Raw genomic sequence first — 23,911 nt, forward strand, 5'->3', positions numbered from 1 at the left:
CATTCAATAAGATCATGGCTGATCTTTTCGTGGACTCAGATCCACTTACCCGCGCTCCCACCGTATCCCTTAATTCCTTTATTGTTCAAAAAGATATCTACCTTAGCTTTAAAGACGTTTACTGAAGAAGTGTCAACTACTTCACTGGGCAAGGAATTCCATAGATTAACAACCCTCTGGGTGAAGAAGTTCCTTCTTAATTCAGTCCTAAATCTGCTCCCTCTAATCTTGAGGCTATGCCCTCTTGTTCTAGCTTCACCTGCCAGTGGAAACATCCTCTCTACTTGTATCTTATCTATTCCATTCATGATTTTATATGTTTCTATAAGATCCCCCCTCATTCTTCTGAACTCCAATGAATATAATCCCAATCTACTCAGTCTCTCCTCATAAGCCAACCCCCTCAACTCCGGAATCAACCTAGTGAACCTCCTCTGCACCCTCTCCAGTGCCAGTATATCCTTTCTCAAGTAAGGAGACCAAAACTGCACACAGTACTCCAGGTGCGGCCTCACCAGTACCTTATACAGCTGCAACATAACCTCTCTGCTTTTACACTCAATCCCTTTAGCAATGAAGGACAAAATTCCATTTGCCTTCCTAATTACTTGCTGTACCTGCAGACCAACCTTCTGCGATTCATGCACAAGGACACCTAGGTCCCTCTGCATAGCAGCATGCTGCAACTTTTTACCATTCAAGTAATAATCCTTTTTCCTGTTACTCCTACCGAAATGAATGACTTCACATTTATTAACATTGTATTCCATCTGCCAGACCTTTGCCCACTCACTCAATGTATCTATGTTCCTCTGCAAAGTTTCACAGTCATCTGCACACTTTGCTCTGCCATTCATCTTAGTGTCATCTGCAAACTTTGACACCCTACACGTGGTCCCCAACTCCAAATCATCTATATAAATTGTAAATAATTGCAGTCCCAACACCGATCACTGAGGCACACCACTAGTGACTGATTGCCAACCAGAATAGCACTCCTTTATCCCCACTCTCTGCTTCCTGTTAGTCAACCAATCCTCTATCCATGCTAATACTTTACCCCTGACGCCATGCATCCTTATTTTATGCAGCAGCCTCTTGTGCGGCACCTTGTCGAAGGCCTTTTGGAAATCTAGGTACACCACATCCACTGGATCCCCATTGTCCACCTTGCTCGTAATGTCATCATAGAATTCCAAAAGATTTGTCAAGCATGACCTGCCCTTCATGAACCCATGCTGTGTCTGCCCAACGGGACAATTTCTATCGAGATGCCCTGCTATTTCTTCCTTGATAATAGACTCAAGCATCTTCCCCACTACAGAGGTTAAGCTAATCGGTCTATAATTCCCCATCTTTTGTCTACCTCCCTTTTTAAACAGTGGCGTCACATCTGCTGTTTTCCATTCAACTGGGACTACCCCAGAGTCCAGCGAATTTTGGAAAATTACCATCAGTGCACCTGCTATTTCTCCCGCCATCTCTTTTAATACCCTGGGATGCATTCCATCAGGGCCAGGAGACTTATCAATCCTTAGCTCCATTAGCTTGCCCAACACTACCTCTTCCGTAATAATGATTGTTCCCAGGTCCTCACCTACGTTCGTCTCTTTGTCAATTATTGGCATGTTATTAATGTCCTCCACTGAGAAGACCGATACAAAATACCTGTTCAATGCCTCGGCCATTTCATCATATCCCATAACTAAATTCACCTTCTCATCCTCTAAAGGACCAACGTTTACTTTAGCCACTCTTTTTCGTTTTATATATTTATAGAAACTTTTGCTATCTGTCTTCATATTCTGTGCTAGTTTTTTCTCATGTTCCATCTTACTTTTCTTTATAGCTCTTTTTGTAGCTTTCTGTTGACCTTTAAAGTTTTCCCAATCTTCTAGTTTCATGCTGCTTTTGGCCACTTTGTATGCCTTCTTTTTCAAATTGATAGCCTCCCTTATTTCCTTAGACACCCATGGCAAATTACCCCTTTTCTTCCAGTCCTTCCTTTTCACTGGAATATACTTTTGCTGAGCACTTTGAAAAATTGCGTTGAAAGTCCTCCACTGCTCATCAACTGTCCCACCGTAAAATCTTTGTTTCAAGTCCACTTTAGCCAAGTCCTCCCTCATTCTATTGTAGTCCCCCTTGTTCAAGCACAGGACCCTGGTATTGGATTTTATCTTCACACTCTCCATCTGTATTCTAAATTCAACCATACTGTGATCACTCCTTCCAAGAGGATCCCTAACCATGAGGTCATTAATTATTCCTGTCTCATTATACAGGACTAGATCTAGGATAGCTTGCTCCCTCGTCGGTTCCATTACATACTGTTCAAGAAAACTATCACGGATACACTGAACGAATTCCTCCTCAAGGCTACCCTGACTGAGCTGGTTCGACCAATCTACATGTAGATTAAAATCCCCCATGATAATTGCCGTACCATTTTTACAGGCATTAGTTATTTCTTTGATTATTGCCCGCCCCAATGTGATGTTATTATTTGGTGGCCTATAGACTACCCCTATCAATGACTTTTTCTTCTTAGAGTTTCTAATTTCCACCCAAATGGATTCAACCTCATTCTCCATAGAACCTATATCATCTCTCAGCACCACCCTGATGTCGTCCTTGAGTATCAGAGCTACACCACCTCCCTTACCTTCCTGTCTGTCCTTCTGAATAGTCTGGTACCCCTGGATATTTAACTCCCAGTCATGACCAACCTGCAACCATGTCTCCGTAATGGCTACCAAATCATATTTATTTGCGATGATTTGTGCCGTTAACTCATCAACCTTGTTACGAATGCTACGAGCATTCAGGTAAAGTGCCTTTATGCTAGCTTTCTTACCCTCATGATTTCCAACATCTCTAATAATATCTCCTGAGTTATCCTTCCTTTCTGCTTCTTTCATAGTCTGCCTTGAACTTAAACCCTCCTGCACACATGTTAACCTGCTGCTTACCTTTTTATTTACCATCATACTCCCTGTCGTTTTCCCTTTCCCTTCCCCCCGAGTCACTAGTTTAAAGTCCTAGAGACCACCCTATTTATCCGTTTCGCTAGAACACTGGTTCCAGATCGGTTCAGGTGGAGACTGTCCCATCGGTACAGATCCCCCCGGTTCCAAAACTGATGCCAATGCCCCATGAAATGGAACCCCTCTTTCCCACACCACTCCCTTAGCCACGTGTTTACTTCCCTAATATTCTTATCCCTAAGCCAATTTGCACGTGGCTCGGGCAGTAATCCGGAGATTATGACCCTCGAGGACCTGTTCCTTAATTTTGTTCCTAGTGCTTTATAATCCCCAAACAGGTCCTCCATCCAAGCCTTGCCTACGTTGTCAGTCCCAACATGGACCACAACAACTGGATCCTCCATCTCCAGCTCCAATATCCTTTCAAGCCGGTCAGAGATGTCCTGCACCCTGGCACCGGGCAGGCAACACACCATGCGGGACTCCCGATCCAGCTTGCAAAGGATACTATCTATCGCCCTAATTATAGAATCCCCTATAACTACCACTTGTCTTTTTGCTCCCCCCTCTTGAATGGCCTTCTGCACCATGGTGCCATGGTCAGTTGGCTCATCCTCCCCGCAGCCCTTTTCCTCATCCACACAGGGAGCAAGTATCTCGTACCTGTTGGATAAGGTCAAAGGCTGAGGCTCCTGCACTCCTGAACTCAGGATCCCCCTACCTGCCTCACTTGCAATCACACCCTGTTGTCCCTGATCACTAACTGAATTTGAATTACTTAATCTACCAGGTGTGACTGCCTCCTGAAACAAAACGTCCAGGTAACTCTCCCCCTCCCGGATGTGCCGCAGTGTTTGAAGCTCAGATTCCAGATCATCAACTCTGAGCCGGAGCTCTTCCAGCAACCAACACTTGCTGCAGATGTGGTCCCTGCCGTTCACAATGGGGACAGCCAGCTCCCACATCATACAGCTACAGCACATCACCTGCCCAGCCATCTCTACTTAGTTAATTACTTTATTACTTTATATAAATTTATGAGTTAAATACTTTGATACTTCTCTGCTATGGTCTTTTTCAAATAACCAATAGATAAATCAAAAAAAGTAAGTAAAAAAAGAAAGTAAATTTTTAACCAATCGCAGGATACAGAAGAAATAAAAAAGCTTACCTTATCAACACATCAGAGTCCTTTTGTTTGGTTATCCATCGTGCCTGTGACAGCTCTTTGGTTAACCCCACTTCCCTTCTGTTTCCCCATAGCCCTGTAATTTCTTTTCTGGAATATTGCAGAAGGATTGAGATCCAATGGGCAGCAATACCTTCTTCATCCTGCCTGCACTTGTTTTGTGTGTATATCATGAAAGGCCGACAGTAACCATAGTTCAGGGTAGAAAGCCAAACAAATTTTCCGTCTTTCATTTTGTCTCTGACACTTCCAGTCAGGAAACTAAAGTTTCTCTAAAAGTCTGCCGAATGCTTTTTATTAAAAAAAAATTGCTCCCTGCTTTGAAACTCAGGAAACTCCCTACTAAACACAGCTTAAATAATCACATTGCTAACTAAACAGAATTCCACCCAGCTGGGACCAAAGTGTGAATTGGGTGCAGCACGGGATTTCAAACAGGGAGTTCCGAAGGAGGGTCACTGACCCGAAACGTTAACTCTGCTTCTCTTTCCACAGATGCTGCCAGACCTGCTGAGTGATTCCAGCATTTCTTGTTTTTGTTTCAGATTTCCAGCATCCGCAGTATTTTGCTTTTAGTTTCACCATCAAGGCTCATTTCATGACGCAAATATTGGTCTGAGCTTTCTTGTTTTGTTAATTGCTGTTGATTTTCAGAGAATTCTCTTCTGTCCTAATGTCCAATTTCATTTTGACAACACCCTTGGGCTACTTGCCAATGTTGATCTAGACTGGCAGTTTGTAATCTCATGACAATAGCCTGGGCAAGCAGCTTAGCCAATAGCTCAGTGGGTAAGAGAATCATGTGTTGCGGTACTGAGCCATACACACCAGGAGGATGTGGCTTTGTGTCCTGTTTTACGTTGAGTTATTTAACCAAGGTACTGTACTACAATTGGCTTTGTCTGTCCTGTGCTTAAAAAGGGGGAACATTTGCCAGTGTTCATCAGGATTCTCACTCTGATTGCAGTCCAAGGACGTTGCCTGTGAACGTGTGCTAAGGAATAATATTTTCCGCATGTTTTGGAGGAATGAAGTCCTGGCAATAGAGCTTAATATTTCCAGCCCACATGTTCACAATCTTTTTTTCATAATTTTATTTGGCTAATTATGAATCTAATGTAAATCGTGTGGCTATAGATCCTCATCCTGCTCCATAATCATGCAATACCTCATCCTTCTTTTTATTCCAAAGATCACATATTGATGAAGCCAACTGATTTTATTAAAGGAGCACTAAAAATATAAACAGAATCTGACATTTTTGCAATGCGGTGTTTTCTAACCAATCAACTTATACAAAGCAAGCCCTGCTCCCCCCTCCGCTCCCCACCCCACCCCACCCCTCATTGGATCCCTATATTAAAATAATTGAAGATCCAGTAAATAAAAGAACAAATGTTACTGGATTGACTAATATAAAGAAATTCTGACAAACACCGCAAAGATGGAGACTGACTGGGTGCAGCATCACCCTTCTCGAACTTGGCAATCTCTCATTTGTCTAATGGTTCAGATCCCAGACAGAAAGAGCTGTTACATTCTAGCTGGAGTGATATTATCATGTAGTTCATACTTGGGTATTATTTTTATTTGGAACTTTGACACTGGTCTATGATAATGTCACATATATTGTTTGACCTCTCATATTATTCTCATCACTTGCAAGATAATTTGGCTGACCTATGAATGCCATCTCATTCCCACAGTCAGGGAAAGAGTAGGGGTGTGGGATTAATTGGATAGCTCTACCAAAGAGCTGGCACAGACACGATGGGCCAAATGTCTTCCTTCTTTAATATATAATTTTATGATGCTTGTTCTATGAGTCTCTCCAAGGTAAGTTTTCAGCACTGGGACTACCTGGAAGTGAAGTGCTTCTTTGCACCTGATTCTGAGAGTTCTCAATCACATTCCAGGGGCACAGAAATAATCGCACTGGTATCTTAGGAAGAAACTGAAGATAGTGGCTGTGGCTTTTGTTCCAACAATGGGAATAAAGGAAAGCAAAGTGATCATGACACACGACTGACGGATCACCACGACACACAACCTTTTTAACTGGCCCTTGTGGTGCTGCAGTGAATAAAGAAAATAAGTGATGAAGGTAGAGGGAGAGAAGCAGAGGATTAAATAACAAAACACCTGACTGTGGGAATAAGATTTTTGTTTTATTTGTCCATGGGATGTAGGTATCGCTGGCCAGGCCAGCATTTATTGCTCATCCCTAATTGCCCTTGAGAAGGTGGTGGTGAGCTGCCTTCTTGAACCATTGCAGTCCATGTGGTGTAGGTACACTCACAGTGCTGTTAGGAAGGGAGTTCAAGGATTTTGACCCAGTGACAGTGAAGGAACGGTGATAAAGTTCCAAGTCAGGATGGTGTGTGACTTGATTAGATTAGAGATACAGCACTGAAACAGGCCCTTCGGCCCACCAAGTCTGTGCCGAATATCAACCACCCATTTATACTAATCCTACACTAATCCCATATTCCTACCAAACATCCCCACCTGTCCCTATATTTCCCTACCACCTACCTATACTAGTGACAATTTATAATGGCCAATTTACCTATCAACCTGCAAGTCTTTTGGCTTGTGGGAGGAAACCGGAGCACCCGGAGAAAACCCACGCAGACACAGGGAGAACTTGCAAACTCCACACAGGCAGTACCCGGAATCGAACCCGGGTCCCTGGAGCTGTGAGGCTGCGGTGCTAACCACTGCGCCGCCTTGGAGGGGAACTTGCAGGTGGTGGTGATTCCACATATCTGCTGCCCTTGTCCTAGGTGGTAGAGGTCGTGGGTTTGGAAGGTGCTGTCGAAGGAGCCTTGGTGCGTTACTGCAGTGCATCTTGTAGATGGTACACGCTGCTGCCACTGTGCTTCAGTGGTGCAGGGAGTGAATGTTTGTGAATGAAGTGCCAATCAAGTGGGCTGCTTTGTCCTGGATGGTGTCCAGCTTCTTGAGTGTTGTTGGAGCTGCACCCATCCAGGCAAGTGGAGAGTATTCCATCACACTCCTGACTTGTGCCTTGTAGATGGTGGACAGGTTTTGGGAAGTCAGGAGGTAAGTTACTCGCCACAGGATTCCTAGCCTCTGACCTGCTCTTGTAGTCACAGTATTTATATGGCTACTCCAGTTCAGTTTCTGGTCAATGATAACCCCCCAGAAGTTGATAGCAGGGATTCAGCGATCATTATGCCATTGAATGTCAAGGGGCGATGGTTAGATTCTCTCTTGACATTCATAAGTCATCCAAGTTATTTTGCAGGTGATGAGAATAATGAGAGGTCAAACAATATGATTATGATTATGATTAGAGATACAGCACTGAAACAGGCCCTTCGGCCCACCGAGTCTGTGCCGAACATCAACCACCCATTTATACTAATCCTACACTAATCCCATATTCCTACCAAACATCCCCACCTGTCCCTATATTTCCCTACCACCTACCTATACTAGTGACAATTTATAATGACCAATTTACCTATCAACCTGCAAGTCTTTTGGCTTGTGGGAGGAAACCGGAGCACCCGGAGAAAACCCACGCAGACACAGGGAGAACTTGCAAACTCCACACAGGCAGTACCCGGAATCGAACCCAGGTCCCTGGAGCTGTGAGGCTGCGGTGCTAACCACTGCGCCACTGTGCCGCCCTATGTGATAATATCATGGACCAAGTATGAACTACATGATATCACTCCAGCTAGAATGTAACAGTATGGAGTTTGCTCTATTCCTGGAGGCCACCACAAACTCCCTTCCCCAGTGACTTCCCACTAAATGTTAAGCTTTGTCAGACACTGCCACTATAACCCTCAGAAAAATGACATCAAAGGAGTTCTAATGAGATTTATACACAGTATACACAAGGCATATAATTCAGTGTCTGGTTGTACCTTTTAAGCGGAAGTATTAGCCTTTCATGCTAAACTTTGCCAAATACATTTTGGAAGTCGAGGGCCACCCATGGGCCACTGGAGAGGTCACCATGAATATTATTCTTGGGACTAGATTAATTAAATGACAAATACACACATTGTGAGAATCGAGGTACATTGCACATGATTTTAAAAATGGGTTCAACCAGGGAAACGAGAATTTATTTCCCTTGCCATGATGAATTATTCACAAGGCAAACATTTTCATAACCATCTTTGAGGGATATAGCCTAGTTCACCACAGAACTGTTCTAGATTCCTTGTCTTTAACTTGAAAGTAAGTGGATTTTCTTTTGCACATGGCACTTTTCAATTAATAACCTGCAAGGGGAAAATTGCAAAGAGACTGATTTTTTGGGGTTTAATTCTGTTTATGCTACTCTGACACCTAGTGGTGGTATGTACCTTTTGTAGTCAGGTGATGTGGCTACAAATAGCATATATCCAGTTCTCAGCCCGATGGCTGAATGTGCAAATCCTGCAGTAATATGAGGACAGAGTAAGCAAGGTTTTATGGAGTCACTCCAAGGAGCCGATCACCCACCTTCAGTCCTTTAAAGGAAATTTTGTAACTCAGAGTTCCAAAATACAACTCTCTTTATCAAAGAAGACAGGGGAGAAAGTTGACAGGATACTTTGAGAACCATTTAATAGCATTTCTCTGGTATTTTATCTTATACTTAGTGAATATTTTCAAAAGAAAGCTGCTGTGTTATTTTTAGATTCAACATAAAAAACAAACACTTGTGGCTCTGACCCCAGCCTCTTGCTATTCTACCATGTGCTTTGAAGGAAATTAGGAAGAAGTCACAGAAACAGCAGAGTGCAATACACCCAGCTTGTACAAATTGTTTGAAGCCATTCAAAATAACCCAAGACACGGACAGGGTCTTACTTGTAATTCAAAGAGCATATAGGAAGCAGAATATGGATTAGCTTTCCACATTAACCTCAAGACTAACTCTCTCCCCTCCACTGAATATTCAAAACTGTTCCCTTGTTTCATCAATCTCCAAGTTGCTCTTGATGTTCATTATTGAAACTTCCCAGAACTCTGCGGAATTGAAATCGCTGTATAATTTGCCATAATAATTGGAAAATTAAAAACATATGAAACCTCTGGAACCCTGCCTGTAGCCACTTTTCTGGGACTGACAGATGGTCTCCTTCATCCAGACTTTACAGTAACTTTGATCAACTGATTTCCCGACAGGGCAACTGGTTTTTGAATTCATTGCCTGTGCATGTCGGGCACTTTGTCAACGATCTGCTCAAGCATGAAAGCAATGTACAAGGGGCTTTTTGTTCTGCTCACCAGCCCGTTCACACTCAAACAAGGGGCAGTAGCAGGCGAAAAAGGGACTATCAGTTTCCCCTACTCGGTTTCATACTGGTTGCAGATCTCGTCTGATTTTCCAAGGCGTGGTGAGGCTTTCAAACACTATTTAAGAGGAACTCCCAGCTGCTGCCACGTGAAACTGGATGGAGCTTTTTGAGACAGCAGGCCTGCACTAGCTTTAGTCTTTGGGAGAAGAGCAGGGAAGGTACCTCCGATGTCCCTGAACTAATATCTAGAAAACAGATTATCTGGTCATCACAGCATTAGTGTTTGTGGGAGCAAATGGGCTGCTGTGGTTCTGACATTCCAACAGTGACCACACAAAAAGTACTTCATTGGATGTAAAGCCCCTTTGAATGACCTGGGCTGGAATTTTACGCCCCACCCCCACACCCCACCCCAGGCTGGAGTGGGAGGGGAGGCGTAAATTGAGTGGGAGGCAGGGTGTGCCATACCTGTCGGCTTCCTTCCCCCTGCTGCAATTTTACAAACAGCCAATTAATGGCCATGAAAGGGCCTCCTCCCGCCACTGCTGGTATTTTACCAGCGGCAGGCAGGTGGCTCAGCACCCCTCAGGAGGCCACCCAGTAAAACCTATTGGCCTCCTTGAGGGCTGGGAGGGGAGGGGCCTCCTGGGTGAGAACTCTGTGCTCCATGGAGGGCCCCCCCATGGCACAAGCTGCCCCCACTGCAGCACATTTCGACCCCCATTTCAACCGACCCCACCCGCTGCTCCCTCCAGTACCGCCCTCTGCCCCCACCGCCACCCCGCTTTGCCTCAACGGGGCCCAGCCAATTATCCCCAGCGAGGCCCCACACACCTACCTCTATTCTGGGGTTTCCTCCATCGATGCTCCTCACGCTGGGTGCAGTGCCAACAGTGGCCTCTGCTCCCCGAAGCAATGCTGGAACTGAGCTGCCGGCCCGCTGATTGGCTGGCAGCTCTTGGAGGTGGGACCCAAGGCCAATTAAGAGTCTGGGTCATGCAATATCACTGCGTGACTTCCAGGCCAAGTGGAGGCAGGCTCACCCCCCCCACATTTTGGCCAGTGGGCGGGGCCTCCACCGCCACATAAAATTCCAGCCCTGAGGTTGTGGGCATTATAGAAATGTAAATAGGTGAGTAACTAATGAAGTCATTTCTTTCTTTCCCATCATAAGGGTTGCTGACACAGGGGTTGGCTACTTGGAGCTATCAGCCTGTGTACCTGGCTTATGGCACCTCTTGGGAACTCATGCTCAGCTGTGGAACTCTGCTACTATCAGTTCAACCAGAGCACTGACTAAGCAGACCATTGGAGTCCTCAAACAACAATTTTGATCCCTGGACATATCTGGGAGCTTCCTCCAATACAGTCCAGTAATGTCCCTTATGATTACCATGTTCTCCATTGCTTTTATCTACAACATGGACAACACATTGAGTCACCATGAAGGAAGGTCATGAGGTTAGGAATCCTGCGGCGAGTAACTCACCTCCTGACTCCCCAAAGCCTATCCACCATCTACAAGGCACAAGTCAGGAGTGTGATGGAATACTCTCCACTTGCCTGGATGGGTGCAGCTCCAACAACACTCAAGAAGCTCAACACCATCCAGGACAAAGCAGCCCACTTGATTGGCACACCATTAACAAACATTTACTCCCTCCACCACCGATGCACAGTGACAGCAGTGTGTACCATCTACAAGATGCACTACAGCAACGCACCAAGGCTCCTTCGACAGCATCTCCCAAACCCGCGACCTCTACCACCTCGTAGGACAAGAGCAGCAGATGCATGGGAACACCACCACCTGCAAGGTCCCCTCCAAGTCACACACCTGACTTGGAACTACATCGCCGTTCCTTCGCTGTCACTGGATCAAAATCCGGGAACTTCCTTCTTAACAGCACTATGAGTGTACCTACCCCACATGGACTGCAGGGGTTCAAGAAGACAGCTCACCACCACCTTCTCAAGGGCAATTATGGATGGGCAATAAATGCTGGCATAGCCAGCCAGTGACGTCCACATCCCATGAATGAATTAAAAAAAGTCACACACATCATCTTGACTTAGATGTATTTTGTCATTCTTTCCAAGACCTCAATGATTTAAGAAGGCTCACCACCACCTTCTCAAGGCAACTCGGGATGGGCAATAATTTCCAATGACACCCATATCCAGTGAATGAATTTTTTTTCAAAATAGGAAGAATAAGATTGTTTTGATAGGTGGCTGGTTCTGTAGATAAGAAGTTATAAAGGATTAAGGAAATTACCAAATGAGTGATGTGCAGCTGCTATTTTAAGCTGTCTTGCATTTTACTCAAAGAATTTAAGATGCCGGCAACATCATTATTCACATATCTGTTCCAGCATTCTGTATAAATCGCTAGCAGGCTTCTGAGTTTTCAATAAAATTATGCCTTTATGTCATTTCTAGGCCCGTTACTCAAACTTTGATCAAGCAAAGGGTAAGTTACTTGGTGTGGCAAGTCCTGCATTTAGTGCAGGTTGTACAAGTAACTGCGCAAGAACCACAGCTTCATTAAAAGTTCCAGAGTCAGTTAGAATGAAAATGTTTGGAGACAGTGTTATTTTGAATCCAAATCTTAGTAGCAGATTATTGAACTGTTTGAGGGATCAGTTTTCTGAGATCAGCTTATTAAATAATCATCAGCACTCCCAACATCTCTGGTCTAGACTAACTGGAAGCGAGGAAAATCCCAAAATTGCAGCCATTAAAAGGTATCAGCTCAAATTTAAAAGTAAGTGGCTACGCATGGGAAGAAAAATATTTAAGAACATTTCAAACAGTTAAAATTAATTTGAATCCATTGTTGGCTTTTGGTAAGGAAGAAGTGGGAAAGATGATAGGTTAGAAGAGGTGTCAGACAAAAGATCAACAACAATTTATATTTATATAGTGTCATTAACGTAATAAAATGTCTCAAGGTGCTTCTCAGGAGCATTATAAAACAAAATATGACACTGGGCCACAAAAGGAGATATTGGGGCAGATGGCTAAACGTTTGGTCAAACAGGTAGGTTTTAAGGAGTGTCTCAAAGGAGGAAAATGAGGTAAAGAGGCAGAGAGGTGTAGGGAAGGTATTCCAGAGCTTGGGGCCTAGGCAACTGAAGGCGCAGCCACCAATGGTGGACTAATTAAAATTGAGGATGCTCGAGGCCAGAATTAGAGGATTCCAGGTTTTTGACTCAGTGACAATAAAGGAATGGTGATATATTTCCAAGTCAGGATGGTGTGTGACTTGTGGTGTTCCCATGGGTTTACTGCCTTTGTTCTTCTAGGTGGTAGAGGACACATGTTTGGAAGGTGCTGTCAAAGGAGCCTTGGTGAGTTGCTGGCAGTGCATTTTGTAGATGGCACACACTGCTGTCACTGTGCATCCGTGATGGAGTGAGTCTTTAAAATAGTGGAAGGGGTGCTGATCAAGCAGGCTACTTTGCCCTCGCTGAGCTTCTTGAATATTGTTGGAGCTGTGCTCATCCAGGCAAGCATTCCATCACACTCCTGACTTGTGTCTTGTATTCATGGTGGACAGTCTCTAGGGAGTCAGGAAGTGAGTTACTCATTGCAGAATTCCCAGCCTCTGACCTACCTGTGTAGCCACAGTATTTACATGGCTGGTCCAGTTCAGTTTCTGGTAAATGACAATCGCCAGGCTGTTGATGGTGAGATTTGGCAATGATAATGTCATTGAACATCAAAGGGAAATTGTTAGATTCCCTCTTGTTGCAGATAGTCATTGGCTGGCACTTGTGTGATGCAAATGTTTCTGGTCAACTTGTTTCACAGTTAATGTTCACATATGCCAAGAACTCAAACATATCTATACCCCAGCAAAGCACACATACAACATAAAATGCACAACTGAAAGCCTGGTCATCTTCTAAGGACTTCACCCATTGTATCAGAACCTAAGTGCATGATACACAATCATTTACTGACATCCATTTTGGCCTGCATGTGCCATTGCAGCAAATATAAATGGTATGCAGCGGTCTGACTACAATATGTGGAAGCAGACATTGCCAGATAGTTATATCAAGGATGATACTTAATAAAGGCAGGTATGGCTTAGATGCCTGCTCTTCCATGTCTTTTTTCATTATTTATCTGGGGGTAGTTTGGATGCTTTCAAATCAAAATGTAGCCTTGACTTACAGACTGCCATAGGATTCTGTAGTTTGCAATTAGTTGCTCTGATATTGACATAGCGCATTTTTACATGCCCCCTTTATTAATCTATTATTGTGCTGCCAATATTCCCTTATAGTTGATTTTCAGGGACTTATTGGATAATATAATGCTGAGTAAAGACATATCATAGTCCTACTTTTCAGATACAAACTTTATTCAAGGTGGACTCTTTAAAATTGACTTGAACTTTTAAAAGAAAAGGTGGACAATGCTGCAAAAGATGGCTGCCAAATGTCAAGACGACCCAGCCTCTGTATTCGAACATTGCCTCACTATCTCAGAAGGACAAATGGATACATTCCAGACTAACAAGTGTTAATTAAACCCATCAAGAGACATTCCTGAATTGAATGGGTTCTTCTGAAGCAAAGGAGCTGTGAAGTAGCCACATAACAGGATTAAACTTATCCAGACATAAATGGATGGCTCTGGCTTCCATTTTCTGGTCCATTGTGTGGTCACACCAGGGGAGAAGACCATGTGTCAAGTACCAGAAATGCAACTGATGAATTGTGACCTTAAAAGGTAGCCCTCTGGAGGGAAAGAGACAGAGAAATCAAAACAACCTCACAGAAGGAGTCCAACCAAGTGCTGTGGAAAGACCCACCTAAACAAGAAGCCCTGCTGCTGATTCTACACTTCAACTGGTGCAGCAGAGAACTGAAAGTGACTGCCACCTCCAATCGGAAATCTTCAACAACTCAACAAATTCAAGACTACAAAGAATACAGGCCTGTACCATTAAAAGAGACTGTTCTACTTAGATGATTCAACAGTGTTACGACTGAGGTGGGAGCAATGCACTGTCACTTCAGTCCCATCACTCCACAGGTCGCAGCATATTATTAAAGTTTTCCCACCCAACCAGAAAACAGCCAAATTAAACACTCTAGTAACCCTCAGAATAAAATAGACCAAATTAACTATTTATTAAGACTAAACCTTAGACTATTAAGATAAACCTATGTCTAAAGACCTTATAACTTATTTTAACCTAACTTCCCCATTCACACACACATTCAAAAGTTAACCAGTTTTAAAAGTGGTGTTTTTAAAAATTAGCTGTTTCTTAATAAATAAATAAGTAGGTCTTTGTGAGTTATGTTCCTGATGGGTGAGGTATTCTAATGTGAAAATAATCAAATGCTACTCGAAGTCTCCAGACGGATTTGATAAAATAGTCTCTTCGTAGATAGGTATTCAAAACATTTCAGCTGCAGCAGGCATCAAACAGTTCTTTCAATGGTGAGCAGAGCAATAGGTCAACTTGAATTGGGCTCCTTGATGCCATACTCGGGCAAATGCTGCTTTGATGTCAAGGGTAGTCACTCTCACCTCACGTTCAGCTCTTTTGTCCATGTTTGAACCAAGGCTATAATGAGATCAGGAGCTGAGTGGCCATGGCCAAACCCAAACTTAGCGTCACTGAGCAGGTTCTTGCTAAGCAAGTGCCGCTTGATGGCACTATCGATGACACCTTCCATTCACTTTACTGATGATTGAGAGTAGGCTGATGGGGCGGTAATTGGCTGGGTTGGACTTGTCCTGCTTTTTGTGTACAGAACATACCTGGGCAATTTTCCACATTGCAGGGTAGATGCCAGTGTTGTAGCCATGTCTTGGCTCTGTGGCTTGTATCATCTTAGCCTAGCCTGGAATGCTCCTCTTACACACAATACCTGGTGATCAAGGTCCACTGTGGGTTGAATGTGCCAGGGAATGGTTCTTTGTCCTTCCAATCACCGTCTGTTAATGTGCAAATGTCTTTTCCAGCCACGGCTGGTCTGTTTAACAAGTCCTTTCTTCACTCCAGTAACAATTTAAAATCAATGTTCATAACAAACTAAATGTGCCTCATTCTTGGCAGGTGGGGGCCTAATATGACAACATATAACAAACAAAAAAGCAATGGTCCCAGCACCGACCCTTGGGGAACACAACTGTCTGCCATCCTTCAGTCTGAACATCTTTTACCTTGACTTGCTGTTTCCTGTCCTTAAGTCAATATTATTTTATCCAAGCCGACACTGAACAAAGAACAGTACAGCACAGAAACAGGCCATTCGGCCCTCCAAGCTTGTGCCGATCTTGATGCCTGCCTAAACTAACACCTTCTGCACTTCCAGGGCCCATATCCCTCTATTCCCTTCCTATTCATGGATTTGTCAAGATGTCTCTTAAACGTCGCTATCGTATCTGCTTCCACCACCTCCCCCGGCAGCAAGTTCCAGGCACTCACCACCCTGTGTGTAAAGAATTTGCCTCGCACATCCCCTCTAAAAACTTTGCCCCTCGCACCTTAAACCTATGTCTCCTAGTAACTGACTTCCACCCTGGGAAAAAGCTTCTGACTATCCACTCTGTCCATGCCGCTCATAACTTTGTAAACCTCCATCATGTCGCCCCTCCACCCGTCGTTCCAGTGAAAACAATCCGAGTTTTTCCAACCTCTCCTCATAGCTAATGCCCTCCAGACCAGGCAACATCCTGGTAAACCTCCTCTGTACCCTCTCCAAAGCCTCCACATCCTTCTGGTAGTGTGGCGACCAGAATTGCATGCGATATGCTGGCCCTCCTATTCCATGAACCTCAATTTTGCTAGCAGCTTTTTATGTGGTACTTTGTCAAAGGCTTTCATAAAATCCATATAGACAACATTCACCGCATTACCTTTATCAACCTCTGCTACTTCATCAAAAAAGTTCAATTAGTCAAACACAATCTGCCTTTTATAAATCTGTGCTGGCTCTCCTTAATTAACTCAAACCTCTCCAAGTGCTTGCTAATTTTTTCCATGATTAAGTGTTTCTAAAACCTCACACACTACTGTTGGGGACCAGGTAGCTCAGTTGGCTAGATAGCTAGTGTGTGTTCAAAATATCAACAATGTGGGTTCAATTTTCAATCCAGCCTGCGAACATAAGAACTAGGAGCAGGAGTAGGCAATTCAGCTCCTCGAGCCTGCCCCACCATTCAATATGATCATGGCTGATCCCATCTTGACCTTAACTCCACACTTTCCTGCCCATTCTCCATAACCCTTCAACCCATTACTAATTTTAAAACCTGTCTATCTCCTCCTTAAATTAACTCAATGTCACAGTATCCACCGCACTCTGGGGTAGTGAATTCAACAGACAAACAATGCTTTGAGAGAAGCGATTTCTCCTCATCGGTTTTAAATCTGCTACCCCTTATCCTAAAACTATGACATCTTGTTCTAGATTGCCCCACAAGAGGAAACATTCTTTTTATATCTACTTTGTCAATCCCCTTAATCATCTTATATACCTCAATTAGATCTCCTCTCATTCTTCTAAACTTTGGAGAGTAAAGGCCTAAACTGCTCAATCTCTCTTCATAAGACAAACCCCTCAGCCCTGGAATCCCTGAGGAAGGCAGTGGGAAACTGCCTCAAATGCCCACTTGCCTAATCATGCTCATCTCTTCTGGGTGGAAGAGGAGAAAAAAAAAGCACAGAACTGGCCATTGAGCAGACCACCACAGCATGGCACCAACTGCTGATGTCAAACAGGCTGGCCAGCAACTGCTAGGAATGTCCTTACACCCTTTCTTGAACAAGGGTACCTTCCCAATCCTCTGGCACCTCCCAACGTTAATGGAAGATTATGGCAAATCCCTCTGCTATCTCCACTGCATCCTCTGCCCATTCCCCTGGTCATATTATATTCTAAAGGGAATGTCTATTACTGAAACATGCCAGGGAGCAGTGGTTCTGGAAAAGTCTTTCACCTGCTGTGCTACTCCTTGCAGAATTTAGCAACTTTGAAGAACTCTAGAAAACACCAAACATTTATGCATAGTAGAAATCAATTAACTGACCTGAAAATAGTTATGATTCCTTTTAATGGTGCTGGTGGGGGTGGGGGGGTGGAATCCTTCCTGCTGAATGTATGTTCAGCCAAGCATGATTGGGAGAGGGAATTAGCTGGAGCAGAGTTCAAAATAGCAGTGAAAATCAGTGTAATTGTTGCACCCCAAAAACACGTGCTCTGTACACAAATTTTGCAGCCCACAAGTTTAAATAGAAAGCACATTATGCACTATTAAAAGGAAACATGAAGGGAAATCGTAGCATTAAAGTGAATAAAATTTCACCAAATGTTACTTTTTTGTTGTCAGGAAAGTTCATTTGGGATTGGCCAAAATAAAGATGTTATATGGAGATGTTTTACATGCAGCCTGTAATAATCAAGGAAGTCAGGGCATTGAGCAAGTCATGTGGCATTAACGGTTTCAGGTACTTAATACTTCAAATGAAGCCTGCCTTACGCCATGTACTGAGGATATTATAAAAACAGAAAATGCTGGAAATACTGAGCAGATCAGGGGGCATTCTGGGGTGAAAGAAATAGAGTTGGCATTTCAGGTCGCTGACTTTTCAACAGACGAAATATCAGATGTGAAAGGTGTGTGACATTTCATCTATTGGAATAGATAATGTTTCAGATAGATGACCTGTTTCCTCTTGCACCAGATGCTGCCTGACCTGCTGAGTAATTCCAGCATTTTCTGTTTTTATTTCAGATCTGCAGCATTTTTGTATCAGTGAACAATGTTATGTAGCCTGATTTGCATCATCTTCCTGTCTGGATGTTGCTTCTCCTAGCCAGCTTCATTACATTTCTTTGCAGCGTGAAATTGTAGAAGACACAAGGAAACAATAAATCTGAGATACCTGGATCAGACTGTTCCACAGCAGGCTAATTAATCTAGGCAGTTGAATTTTTGTTTAAGGAGCCTATAGTGTATTGCACCAAGACATATACCACCTACCAATCAGTATGAAAGCTCTACACTTGGATGCCTCAAATGTCATAAGCCTTGACTGCAATTTATTGCCTTGGTCCCCTAGCAGTTATCCATCCATTCACCCCAACTCTTGAATCGTAGCAAGACCATGGGTTGGCAATAATTAAATAAATAATGGCAACTAGCAGAATAGTGATCACTTACACCAGGGAGGCAGTGGCATACTTGGAATGTCACTGGACTAATAATCCAGAGCCCAGGCTAATACTTTGCAGACAGAGGTTCAAATCCCACCATGGCAGATGGTGAAAGTTGAATTCAATTAATACACCTGGAATTAAAAAGCTAATGATGACCATCATTGTAAAAACCCATTTGGTTCATTAATGCCCTTTAAGGAAGGAAATCTGCTGTCCTTACCTGGTGTGTCCTACATGTGACTGCAGACCTACAGCGATGTGGTTGACTCTTAAATGTCCTCTGAAATGGCCTAGCAAGCCACTCAGTTCCAGGGCAATAAATGCTGGCCGAGCCATCTCACAAAAATGTAAAAAATGCCTGATTGTACGTCTATGGTCACAGACCAGAACAGGGTTGAGTAACACCTTTCTATTTGGGGCAGCGCAGGGAAGAGAGAGTGGGTTGCTAGGTGCCCACATTGCCATGTGTCCTTTGAATAATGTCCTGCACTTTGAGGGCACTAGGCAGTAAAAGTACAGGGCATCCATGTTGCTTTACATTTTGCACGGGGTAACAAATTAGTTCAGTGGTAGAAGCAAAATAGTTCCCATGACACCATGTGCACCTATGCGCTATAGATTTGGGCAGTATCTCCAGCTGTTGTGTGAAAGGAACCCACAGTGCAAAATTTCAAGGCAACTGCAAAATTGACAGCTAGAGACAGAACCTTCCCTATCCAGGATTGTTCTCCCAGAGCATGCAGAGTTCTATGGCTGTCATCTTTGGGAAACAATCTCCACTTGCTGGTGACTTTACACATGTGCAGGTAAAACTGTCTAGCTCTGCACACGAGGATAGAATATGGAGTGTTCCTGAGAGTACATAAAATGCAAAGATAATTTTTTGGCACATGAACTCTGACCCTCCTTGTCCAACAGCAACAAATGTACAGGGAAAGGCCATTTAGGCAGCACAATATGAAATAATCCTTGGGAAACAGGCAGAAGTGGCAGATTTAGTGCAGTTCAAGTTTGTTTGAACTAAAGGAAGAAAACAGTTGTGTGGGAGAATTGAAGTACAACTTGCACTTGATCATAAGGCCCCTATAGGAGCAAAGGCCCAACAACCGAAGGAGGTGTCTCTTGCAACACTCACATTCAATGGACACCATGCAGCTGGAGTCTTGTTCTGGAACACAAGACTTGATAGGGCACAGGCTCAGAATACTGCAAGCGCTTCTCGTACTCTATGTATAGTGCAGAGTTTTGTAGACTCCAGCACACTATAACGGAGGGAGCTGGAATGAAATGTAACAAAACTCCAGGCAAACAGCATATAAGCACTTATTGGAAAGATATTGAATGTTCTATGCTCTAGTGTATGCCGTTTCAACCAGGCAAAAACAGTCAAACTGGCTTCCTCTTGTGCTAAAATTTGTTTTTGCATTTATGGAATAGATCAGAGAACAATTCTTAACTGTAGAACATTGGCATTACTGGAGGGGAAAAAAAGCATGGTTTACTAGTTTGCCTTCCATCGTGGTAATCGCATGAATGTGCAAAGTGTCTGGCTTATAAGTAGTACGTAAAATTTTACTTCGCTGCTATTGTGCAAGTCAATGCTGGAAATTAAACACTTCTAACTCTTGGCCCCATCGAACATAAATCTAATAAAATCTAACATGGTTGATGCCATTAAATTCCATTTGCTGTACCCCAATAATTAGGTAAGATCATGTGTACGAGTGCAACCAAGTTACACATCCCAAATTAGGTAAAAGCAAGCAGGCTTACAATCTAATTCTGTTTAAATGCAAAAAAAAAAAATCATTGCCAGGCCACTATTTCCTGTATCACCATGACACTTATTCTCACCACAACAAGCAATGTGGGAATCTAATGGAAAATTATGCATCATTTATGCTTTAGGAAATGAACAGAGACTGTTCCAAACTCAGTTTATTAAGATGCATGCAGCCACAGATTTTGGCTCAAAATAATGCAAATCTAAGATCTGGTCACCCTCTCAGCCACAGTTGGTATACAGAATCTACAACACTGAAGGTAGCCATTTCCTTATCCATTCAGTGGATCCATTCATATTTCTCCCACCTGCCTCAATAGGCACTTGTGTTCCATGTTGCAACAACCTTGAATGAAGAAAATTCTATTTTCCATCTTCATTTTTGATAGATAACTGAGTCTATCTCATGTTAGCAATTCACCAATTAAAATGGTGAAAGTTGCCACTTTCAAATTTTTTAAAACAAGTGTTCACTGCATTCAATAGCTCCTATGTGTAAAATATATTTATTTTTATATGTGCAGTATAAATAAAGGTGTTGTGGAATCCACAGCATCATTTCAATACATGCTTTAAACATCTGAAAAAAAAATAATTTAATGAGTCAGAATAACCAAATTAGAGAATAAAGTGGACAGCTGGAAGCAATTACAACACAGTAATTGGACCAAGGGGTTCATAGGTCATAAACCATGAGCACGGAGCTCAAGCAGTTTGCAATGGCTCTCAGAAACCTGAGACTGTGCTACAATCTTGACATTGGTGAATTATTTTCTAGTCAATCTTGGCTGCCTCAACCGCTTGGACAGATGGGAACTGCCAGTACACTCCATTTTGTATACAAAAGGACATTCACACAGGCAGTTAACATGCCATTACTGCATGTTTAAACAACACTAACTCTTAAAAAGAATTAGTCAATTTTTTTCATAGAAAAAATGAAGCAGGGCAGTATGGGAACACACTGCAGCTCAAACCTGCTGAATCCTTCATTCTCTGTATGACTGAGATTTAGAGCTCATCATCAAGTGAATCCAAGTAGCTTTCACATGCCCCAAAGCAGTAGTTCCTGGGTTCTGGAACGTACTGTATCAGATGGGGACAGGGCAGTGATGTGGTGGTAGGGGTTGGGGACTTCAGGTCAAAAAATAAAATCTGGAAATATTAATGAAATGGTGCATGATAAAATCACAAGTAGACAAAAGCTGTATTTTTACATATCCTACATCTATAAAAATACATCTTAAGTTACCAATCATAAACCACAGGTTCAGTGAAATTTCAAACTCAAAAGGATTACTATAAAATTCTAAATCACCAGTTAACTGGATTAAAGACGAAAATGAGATTGCTCCCCCTCCATTACACTTGAATTTTAAAATATTTCAATCCTGCTAGGATTTCCTTTCTTGTAGACATATGTATTTGCAATGTAATATTTAATAAAATAGCTATTTAACTTTAGAAAAATATTTCTCCAAAAGACTCCACAAATGTCACACATACACACTTCCCAATAGCTCCCTTTTGAGTTTAGTTCACAAAGCTTCTGGGGGAATAAAGGCAGGCAGAAGTGCAGATGTTTACAGACTATTCTTAAAAAGGTGCTCATTTAAAATGGATTAAAAACAGCCCTCCCCCCGCTGCACCCACAAAACCTCCAACTGAAAGAACAAACAAAAAAAAAAGAGTTCAGAAGAACCTCACTACATTACAATTTGGATTAGAATACTTTTCTTCTGTAGTTTCTCTACTGCGGCAATGTTGTAGGAACCTCGCAACCGAGCAAACATAAGAAGTGAGGGGATTTCTCTTTTGAAGATTCAAACGGAGTTGACTAGTTCTAACAAGGCACCCACTGCTCCAAAATAACCCTGAAACAAAAAAGTAGAAGTTACAAAATATTTACAGTTTCAGTTCAAAATAAGGACTAAATTAATCATGGGATCACAAACTTCAGTATTATGGTCAGTCCAACACCTGATAAAGAATTAACTTTCCAGATTTGTCACGCTATGGACCCATAAAAATGTACACACGATGCAAATAAACCATACTCCAAGAAAAGCAAGCCCCTCAAATCATATGAAAATATCACCCCTCAGGAAACAAAGCTTTCAAATACAGCAGTACTTCAAATAGAGTTATTGAAAATGCACTTCAAACAGACATGTGGGCAGTCGAGAGAGCACAAGAAATTGTATTACACCCAGTTTTGAGCAACTAGTTACGATAAACAGCACACAGTAATCTAAATAAATTGGCCATGTCCTAAGCTTGGACAGAGTTTTTTTTTTATTCGTTTATGGGATGTGGGCATCGCTGGCTAGGCCAGCATTTATTGCCCATCCGCAACTGCCCTTGAGAAGGTGGTGGTGAGTTGCCTTCTTGAACCGCTGCAGTCCATGTGGTGTAGGTACACACATAGTGCTGTTAGGAAGGGAGTTCCAGGATTTTGACCCAGCGACAGCAAAGGAACGGCGATATTGTTCCAAGTCAAGATGGTGTGGGGCTCGGAGAGGAACTTGTAAGTGGTGTTCCCATGCATCTGCTACCCTTGTCCTTCTAGGTGGTAGAGGTCAGGTGCTTGGAAGGTGCTGTCGAAGGAGTCTTGGTGAGTTGCGACAATGCATCTTGAAAATGGTACACACTGCTGCCACTATGCGTCGGTGGTGAATGGAGTGAATGTTTGTGGATGGGGTGCCAATCAAGCGGGCTGCTTTGTCCTGGATGGTGTCAGGTTTCTGTGCGTTGCTGGCACTGCACACATCCAGGCAAGTGGAGAGTATTGCATCACACTCCTGACTTGCGCCTCGTAGATGGTGGACAGGCATTGGGGAGTCAGGTGGTGAGTTACTCGTCGCAGAATTCCCAGCCTCTGACCTGCTCTTGTAGCCACGGTATTTACATGGCTTGTCCAGTTCAGTTTCTGGTCAATGGTAACCCCCAGGACGTTGATAGTGGGGGATTCAGCGATGGTAATGCCATTGAACTTCAAGGACGATTATTATTCGCTTTTGTTTGAGATGGTCATTGCCTGCACTTGTGACACCAATGTTACTTGCCACTTATGAGCACAAGCCTGGACATTGTCAAGATCTTGCTGCATCTGGACACAGAGTGTTTCAGTATCTGAGGAGTCACGAATGGTGCTGAGCATTGTGCAATCATCAGCGAACATCCCCACTTCTGACCTTATGATGGAGAGGTGGTCATTGATGAAGCAGTTGAAGATGGTTGGGCCGAAGACACTACCCTGAGCAACTTCTGCAGTGATGTCTTGGGACTGAGATGATTGACCCCCAACAACCACAACCATCTTCCTTTGTGCTAGGCATGACTCCAACCAACGGAGAGCTTTCCCCGATTCCCATTGACTCCAGTTTTGCTAGGGCCCTTGATGACATACTCAGTCAAATGTTGCCTCGATGTCAAGGACAATCACGCTCACCTCGAGTTCAGCTCTTTTGTCCACATTTGGAACACAA

At 43.2% G+C, this 23,911-nt stretch overlaps 1 protein-coding gene across 3 annotated transcripts in view; it reads right to left on the reverse strand.

Annotated features, from left to right (window-relative positions):
- Window positions 1-20,565: 20,565 nt before the first annotated feature.
- The window catches only part of LOC137368686 (pantothenate kinase 2, mitochondrial-like), a 39,408-nt gene continuing 36,062 nt past the window's right edge, over window positions 20,566-23,911 (reverse strand). For all 3 annotated transcript variants that reach the window (XM_068028844.1, XM_068028853.1, XM_068028859.1), the window contains one exon: window positions 20,566-22,297. In XM_068028844.1, the coding sequence (XP_067884945.1) occupies window positions 22,247-22,297 (51 nt within the window). In that variant the 3' untranslated portion in view covers window positions 20,566-22,246. The remainder of the gene's footprint in view (window positions 22,298-23,911) is intronic.

This window comes from Heterodontus francisci, chromosome 1, assembly GCF_036365525.1.
Source record: "Heterodontus francisci isolate sHetFra1 chromosome 1, sHetFra1.hap1, whole genome shotgun sequence".
Taxonomy (NCBI): Eukaryota; Metazoa; Chordata; class Chondrichthyes; order Heterodontiformes; family Heterodontidae; genus Heterodontus; species Heterodontus francisci.